Genomic DNA, 9,019 nt, shown 5'->3' on the forward strand with positions numbered 1-9,019 from the left:
AATAGATAACAGCTGAGCAACTGGCCATCAAAGATTTAATTCTCTGCTTCACATAATAAATCATTCTGTTTTCACAGATAAATTTTGAAGCAATATATTATGTTATTAAATGAAACAAAAACACAAATTCAATATCAAAATTCCAAGGTATTTTGTTTCATAGGAGATTATACACATACATGTGTAATATATACAAATTGTACAAGACACAATTTAGTATGCTTATTCACTTGTTATGCATGTTCTTTGCCACAGCTCTGTGCTTGCTGTTGGTCTGTAGTTGTAGAACACTCCTGTACTCTTGATGAAGTGGGATTCTTCTCCAGTCCTAAGCCATAGAAATCAAAGTTTGTGTTAATATCAACTACATGTAGGTTTTAAGTTTTGAAATTGGTTTTCTTTGATATCTTCAGAAAATGCGGTGGATGTCCCCATTGAAGCAAGGACAGCAGAGAGACCCCAATCTTCGCGGCCTGTGACCCAGGAAACTCCAGTTATGGAGGAAACCATGGTTCAACAGCGGGCTGACAGGGTACAGGCTGCGGGGCCAGACTCCATGAAAATGAATGGGGGAATCCCCACGATCAGTGTCTCCTCCCCGTTGGACAGCGAGACCCGGGTTGGGGAGGCTGACACAACCCAGCTATACGAGCCCAACGTAACCTTGGAAGAGGATGAGGATGACGAGGGTGTTGCCAAAAGCCTTGAGGAGCAGGTCATGGACCTTGAGAAAGAGATCGAACAAACACACAACCATGTCCAGCCTGACACGCCTAGTAGGGAAACTAAACCTACGACCAGACCTGTCGTACAAGCAAAAGGCAGCTGTTCATGTGGCAAGATTTTCGCGTACACATTCTTCTCCCTGTTCTTCACATTAACTGTGTCAGCATGTGTGGTGATGTTCTCGGACATTGACCATCCCCTCATGAACGAGGCACGGTCACATCTAGCCTTCCTTGAGCCAACCAGAGATTTTATCCGCCATAAATATGAAGAAATTGTCAACAGATTGTAAATAATATGGACTTTTTTTACACATCAACCATTATAAGATGAGAAATGAAGTAAAGAAGATAAACATTATGCTAGTTTGATGCATTCAATCAGGTTGTTTAACATATGAGACAAATACTTGTCTCTGATGTTTTTATATGTGATCTATTTTCAATTGATGATTGCTATTTGCAATATATCACAAGGTTGATCACTGAGAAATTTATTGTATTTTGGTAATCAAGTTATATCAATGAATAACCAGTAAATCAGATCATTATAAAATGATAAGAATATTTGATATTATGTAGAAATTATCATGTTTATCATAAAACATGAGATTGTCCTTATCTTCAAGAAAAGATACAGAATCTGTCAGAAAGTTCTACAAAAATTAATGCTTCTGCTGTTCCATTTCTGTGTTTTGCTGAAATCTGCAGGAATTGTATGTTCTCAGTTTTTGTGGTTGGGTTGGCTCTAGGCCTTTATTTTAATCCAAGCATCATCTATAACGGGCATCATTTATAATGTGCATCATTTCTCTGTATTGGGTAAAACCTTTTTGGGTTGCTTGTTATTGCTGTGTTCTATCTATATTGTTTATTTGAATGAAATCATTTATTGTTGCAGTGGTATGATATTCAGCACAATTCTCCAACATAGAAAATTCAGGCGTTATCTTCAAGCTGGAAAAAATAGAAAACTGCAAAAATAAATGTTTTCATATGATTGTGTATCATACTATGTACTGTCATTATTCAGGTTGCAATATTTCAGTGTTAGCATTTAGTGTAAGGTTAAGTTATAATCATGTAGATTTTTAGCTATAAATTTAGGTTTTTAAATGCACCATTATTTATAAGTATGTCCAAATTTGTGTATGTATATTTTCATTAATTCATGTAAAGGTTAGGTGCATGTCCATGTATAGCTTAATCTTTTCTCTTGCCCATTTTTATATGAACAAAAGACTTTAACAGATGTTGTTCAGTGATGATAAAGGTACATATAAGTCCTTGGTTTAAATGTCAAATGTATATTGAACGTGGACCTCTCCCCACACAATTTTGTTTTTGCCCACCGCCTAGCCTGACATCATTCATAATAATTGAAATATATCTAACCAATATAAATCTTGACTCTAACATTTCGAAAACCATCCAAATTATTGGTAAACTCTCATACTGAAACCTGAGGAATTGTAAGAAGAACAATTTAGAGAAATTCATGACCTGCGATTTGTAAGTGTTTATGACTATTGTATGTATGTATGGTAAGCAGGCCTGGAGTTCTTTGTGGAGAGGATCCTCTGGTTTTCTGGGGGAAGATCAACATGGATTGGATCATTCTTACGTTGTTCCCGGACAATATGAAACATTCCTTTTGTTTAGTCTTTCTGTTATTCTGTAATCTATTGTATATTTATTTTCTTCTTGCAAATCAGTTCTTGCATTTAAAGTCTTGTCTGTAGTGACAAACATGTATATTCACAAGAAATATTTCAAACCTGCACATCATAAAGAAGAGCCTTCAGACTGTAGTGACATGTTTGCATGCTGAGTAAACACTACATTATCTTCATCGCAAATATACCCCTAGTTTACTCATACATATTACCACATTGGAGCTTGTTTATGGCTAATGGACACTAACATGAACATAATACATTGGGGCATGTGCATGGCTATTGGACACAAACATGAACATAATGCCATATTGGGGTTATGTTCATGGCTAATGGATACTTACATGTACAAACTACCATATTGCAGCAACCTATGTTAATTGCTTGTGGACATTAACATGAACATACTTCCATGTTGGTGCTTGTTCATGGCTAATGGACACATACAATATTTTACCATATTGTTTCATGTTCATAGCGTATTAACACTAAACATACATAGTTTGGTTACATCGTATAATGTAGATTGAGGTGCATTTGATATATCACTTCAGCCTCTTTCATATCACACATGATGTGTTTCTATTTTGTCACATTGAACAAGAATTTAACAGTCTTTGTGTGGTGCTTAAGAGACAGTAGTGTGCAGCAAATACATTATTATATAAAGTAGCAGAAGATCATTATTGTCATACTGTGTGGCAAATTCCTTGAGTAAATGCTCATTAAGTCACTTATGTATCAAGATACTTGTATATTAACTGCTATGTGATTTACCCTTATTTAGAATCTATTTTTGCTATGATGTTTTTTTGTTTTTGTTTTTAAAAAGTTTCAGTTTTCAGTTTTTGTTTAGTGTGATTATTCTTGCTTTTATTTAACATTTTACTTTGTTGATATTTTGTTAAGAGTTGGAATGGTTCATTTTGGGAAGTTTGTTGTCGTCAGTGATGAATGCTGATCTCCCTCATAAAATGTGTTCATTTGGCATCTTCTGTGCGAAACCTTTTGACTTAAGTTTGTATTTTTTCTATTTGAAATGGACTTGAATTTTTGTGATCTAATCTACTTTGTTCAAATTTTTATTTGACTTCCCACAAATTGTACTATAATAAGTTCAGTGTGAGATAAACATGAGAGATGTCTCAAAATTATGACTAACATATCATTTGCACTTATATGCAAGTCTTAAAACCTAATGTTTGTTTTCTGTTGTCTTGATGAGGTGGCAAATCAGATTAGATATCCAGTTTTGATATCATTTCTATAATTCTATTTAGTATATTATAAAGATACTGGTATTGTATAATGTAAAAATGAAATGTAGCAAATATGGGATAATAATTGTAAACTATTGTTTTTATATCACACCATGAAAATAAAATGTAGCAAATATCATTATATGAATTGTAAACTATTGTTATTATAAGTCCCACCTGATCGGAGTTTATGTAGATATTATAAGTCTTGTCTCATGAAGAAAACCATTGATAATTATATGAATGCTTAATTTGACTAAATATGACGTTACACTGAGATTTACATTGGTTTAGGATATCACCATATAGGACAGAACGCTTACCATAGTTACATTCCTTCCGTAACAAGCAGTGATGCCAAGTACTTCTTTAACAATCTATTTTTGTCAAGGTTAAAACTACCAATTGAATAATCAAAACACAAGTTTAAAGCTGTTTATTTCAATTAAGTCTTAACTATTTTGGAAATATCTTGGAAATACATCATTTGAATGAATACTTGTTCAAACCACAGTGTCAGAATAATGATAAATGTCTGCATATATATACAATATCTGTCATAGTAATAAGTATGTCTTCATTCATAATAATATGTTCCAAATCATATAGAATTTTATACAACATTAAGTTTATACTTTCATTTGCTTTTAGTGGTGTGTGTTCTATCATGGTTGAGTGATTATCACGTATATTATGTTACAGGTAACTATGGTTTACATGCTTATGATAAGGTCAATAAATGCACCCTAACAACTGGTGGGTTCTTCTGTTTATGCTGTCCACCAAATGGCCTTCATGTCTTTGCTGTTTGTCCAGCAAGATAACTGAAACGAAGAGAAACCTTGTTACATGACTTTACAGGTTCAAATTTTCTAACTTTGCTAAGAGTTAATGAAGATGTTAAAGGGACTATACATCAGATCGGCACCAAAAAAAGTTTTTTCTGTAACAAATCTCAGGACAATTATTTAATAAAATGTTTTTACGCTTTGATATTATTATTGTAAAAAAAATACCAAAATGTAAAAAGAAAATCGAGTTGGAGACCGGGTTCGAACCGGTGTTGCCAAAATTGCAGTCCAGTGTTGTATCCACTGTGCTACGAAGGCTTACCCTAAATGGTTGGAATATTTAAGCTACGAAAAAACTGCGGAAAAAAAAATATTTGTAAACTATGTGGTACTACAGTTAGAAAATTTCAATGCATTGTACACATTGATATGGAGTTTATGTCAGTTTTCGACAATTTTCTTTTTTTCGCTATTTCATCATACGGCATGCAGCCTCTTTAATGATAAAAAAACAACACCATTGTGGGTTAGCCATCTTAAATCTGATATATCCATGTTCATCAAAAGTTTGTACGGTATATTATTAATTTCTTCAATTTTTTACAAAATCAAAAATAATGATTTCCTTTTAATTATATATCTAGTCTCTTAATGAGTTAGAGATAAGCAAAGTGCTAACCCAGTTTAATATAAATCACAAACTGTTGGAATGTGGTTGAAATTTAAGCATTGCAATGAAGTACATGACTGAATTATTCAACAATCGGAAGCAACAAAAAAGTGACTATGACCATTAATATGAATAGGATGCTCAACATACACTAACATGAAGTTTGAAGGGGGTATATTGGAGTCACCCTGTGGTCGGTCAGTTGGTTTGTCATTTGTCGGTCGGTCTGTTGCAATTTACCTTGTCCTTAACTTAAAACTACTGGATGGAATTGGATTAAACTTAATACAATGGTAGAGCATAATGAGAGGAAGTGCAGTGTACAATAACCATAACTCTATTCTTGCTTATTACTGAGTTATTGGCCTTTGTTAATTTTTATACCCCCGATAAACGAAGTTTGAATGGGGTATATTGGAGTCATCCTGTGGTCGGTCGGTCGTTCGGTCGGTTTGTTGGTCGGTCCATTGCAATTTACCTTGTCCGGAGCATAACTTGAAAACTACTGGATGGAATTGGATTAAACTTCGTACAATGATAGAGCATAATGAGAGGAAATGCAGTGTACAATAACCATAACTATTCTTGCTTATTACTGAGTTATTGCCCTTTGTTACTTTTTTTGTCCAGAGTATAACTTGAAAAGTACTGGATGGAATTCATTGAAACTGCATACAATAGTAAAGCACAATGAGAGGAAGTGCAATTTTAAGAACCATAACTCTACTTTAGCTTATTACTGAGTTATTGCCCTTTATTTGTTTTGTTTTTGCTGTCAATTTTTTTTCCAGACATTAACTTGCAAACTACTATATGGAATTTATTAAAACTTCATACAAAGGTGAAACACAATGAGAGGAAGTGCTGTGCACAAGAACCACAACTCTATTTCAGCTTATTACAGAGTTACTGCCCTTTGTTACTTTTTTCTTGTCTGGAGCATAACTTGAAAACTATTGGATGGAATTTAATAAAACTTCATACAGTGATAGATCATAATGAGAGGGTGTGCAGTGTACAGAAACCGCAATTCTATTTCAGCTAATTACAGAGTTACTGCCCTTTTTTACTTTTTCTTGTCTGGAGCATAACTTGAAAACTATTGGATGGAATTTAATAACACTTCAAACAGTGATAGATCATAATGAGAGGGAATGCAGTGTACAGGAACCGCAATTCTATTTCAGCTAATTGCAGAGTTACTGCCCTTTGTTACTTTTTCTTGTCTGGAGCATAACTTGAAAACTATTGGATGGAATTTAATAAATCTTCATACAGTGATAGATCATAATGAAAGTGTAGTGTACAGGAACCGCAATTCTTTTTCAGCCAATTACAGAGTTATTGCCCTTTGTTACTTTTTTCTTTTCCGTAGCATAACTTGAAAACTACCAGGTGGAATGTAATAAAACTGTATACAATGGTACAGCACAATGAGAATGAGTTCAGTGTACATGAATCACACCACTAATTAAGCAAATTACAGAGTTATTGCCTTTTTCTGTGTTTTTTTTTTTTTGGCAAACTTGTCTGGACAGTAACTTGAAAACTACTAGATGGAATAGCATAAAACTTCATACAAGGATAAATCATAATGAGAGGCCGTGTTCGGGGTTATTAATCACCTTCAGGGATAGCTCTAGTTTTTGTCTGGAGTATAACTTGAAAAGTACTGGATGGAATTCATTGGAACTTCATACAAAGGTAAAGCACAATAAGAGGAAGTGCAGTGTTCAAGAACCATAACTCTTCTTTTGCTAATTACTGAGTTATTGCCCTTTATTTTATTTTTTTGCCGTCATTTTTTTTCCAGACATTAACTTGCAAACTATTGGATGGAATTTATTGAAACTTCATACAGTGGTAAAGCACAATAAGAGGAAGTGCAGTGCATAAGAACCATAACTCTATTTTAGCTAATTACAGAGTTATGGCCTTTAATACTTTTTTCTTGTCCCGAGCATAACTTAAAAACTATTGGATGGAATTTAATAAAGCTTCATACAGCGATAGATCATAATGGGAGGAAGTGCAGTGTACAGGAACCGCAATTCTATTTCATCTAATTACAGAGTTACTGCCCTTTGTTACTTTTTCTTGTCCGGAGCATAACTTGAAAACTATTGGATGGAATTTTATAAAACTTCATATAGTGATAAATCATAATGAGAGGAAGTGCAGTGTACAGAAACCGCAATTCTATTTCGGCCAATTACAGAGATATTGCCCTTGGTTACTTTTTTCTTATCCGGAGCATAACTTGAAAACTACCAGATGGAATGTAATAAAACTTTATACAATGGAACAGCACAATGAGAAGGAGTTCAGTGTACATGAATCATTACACTATTTACAAAATTACAATGACGATAGTCCATAAAATAAAGCTGTCATTTATAGGTTGGCTTTCCAAATAGTTGACTGCAATTTCATATCAGGGCGGCGTTCGGGGGTATTAATCACCTTCAGTGATAGCTCTAGTTGAATTTAGTTATGACTATTAGAAGTTGTTAACGTATGAGTGATTACTATAAGCCTCAATATAGGACACATAAAAAATATTGTTTATCTTGATGTTGTTCGACACTACTAATGTAGGGTTTTATTTCATTGATTTTTACCCGATCTTCTAGTATTTCATTATAAATCACTGCTATTACAATGGAAATTTATATACAACATGAAACAAACAACAATTATATACCATATTTAGCAGTAATTTGAAGGCCCAACAAGCTCACAGTTAGGAGAGCAGGTGCCCCACGCGTCACAGTCATCGAGGCACACCCAGTAGCACATTCCCACCTTGGTAAGCTTGAAGCCTTCCACTCCACAGGGCACCAGGTACATCACCATAGCAACAACCACCATGGCAACCAGCAGTCTGGGGAACAGTTTTCATGTGTTGGATATATAGTTGAAGATACATGCTACTTGGTTATTTGATAGAGCTAAATTAGAATATTTTTTATCATAAAAAATAATAATAGAAAAACAAGTATGCAAGAGAAGTTTAGGCAGGCTATCTAGTCTTCAATTTATTTCCAACCTTTTTTAAAGGCCTCCATTACTTTCCTACCTTTTATCGAAAAGGGCTTTAAATTTAACACAATATGAAGTTGTCAGAAAGTTGTCTTCTAATTTGTTGATTTTTTCACCGATGATCTGGTACTGCCAAAATGCTATTTTCAGTTAATTGATGAAATGTCCACTTAAGGAGGACTGATAGTTATAAAATTTACAAAATCTCTGAACTATCATACAGGGCTAAAATTTATAAGAGTTGTACTGAATGGGTCCATGCATGTGGAATTGTTTTAAAATGGATTTTACTCCTTATTTTCCTCTTTTTTTTTGTCATCAATAACTCATACTTTCTGCTTCCTTTTTGACAAAAAGCTACTTTCTATGGGACAGAGCTGGAAAGCCTTGTTTAGTATTAAAATTATTTTATACCAGCAAAATAAAGGAAAGATGTGAAAAACACTGCTTCTCACAAAACCTTTAAATGATAATTTAGTTCTATGTTAATTGAAGGGGAAATACAAAAAGTTATGATGGAATATTTGTAGACCATTTCAAACCAAATATGTTATTGTGCACAGGATCTGTTCAGTCTGAAAGTATATAACAAGAAGAACAAACAATATTTTCCTACAATTTTTGCAACTTAAAATAAATGTGGTGTGTCATCTTCAGTTGTGTCTGTGATACATGCATGGCAATGTTTAGAAAACAAACATGTTCAGTTATACATGGTGTGTTATACAATTCTTACCTAAAAAATGCTCCCATGTTAAATCCGGACTCTTCTGATTTGAGTTTCGAAATGAGGAATTCTTGTCCAATTTGAAATATATTGCCAGTAATGGCCAACTTGCTGTGTGACCTATAACGA

General features: G+C 33.8%; 1 protein-coding gene and 1 long non-coding RNA gene across 6 annotated transcripts in view; one reads left to right on the plus strand and one right to left on the minus strand.

Annotated features, from left to right (window-relative positions):
* Window positions 1–4,413, plus strand: part of LOC128225595 (FERM domain-containing protein 5-like) — a 72,518-nt gene extending 68,105 nt beyond the window's left edge. For all 5 annotated transcript variants that reach the window (XM_052935483.1, XM_052935484.1, XM_052935486.1 and 2 more), the window contains one exon: window positions 414–4,413. In XM_052935483.1, coding sequence (XP_052791443.1) covers window positions 414–1,018 — 605 coding nt within the window. In that variant the 3' untranslated portion in view covers window positions 1,019–4,413. The remainder of the gene's footprint in view (window positions 1–413) is intronic.
* LOC128225599 (uncharacterized) lies at window positions 4,082–9,019 on the minus strand. The gene is made up of 3 exons (XR_008259661.1): window positions 8,900–9,019; window positions 7,826–8,005; window positions 4,082–4,484 (listed from the first exon to the last, which is right to left on the minus strand). It is a non-coding gene; the product is annotated as an uncharacterized LOC128225599 (long non-coding RNA).

Source organism: Mya arenaria, chromosome 3 (genome assembly GCF_026914265.1).
Source record: "Mya arenaria isolate MELC-2E11 chromosome 3, ASM2691426v1".
Lineage (NCBI taxonomy): Eukaryota > Metazoa > Mollusca > Bivalvia > Myida > Myidae > Mya > Mya arenaria.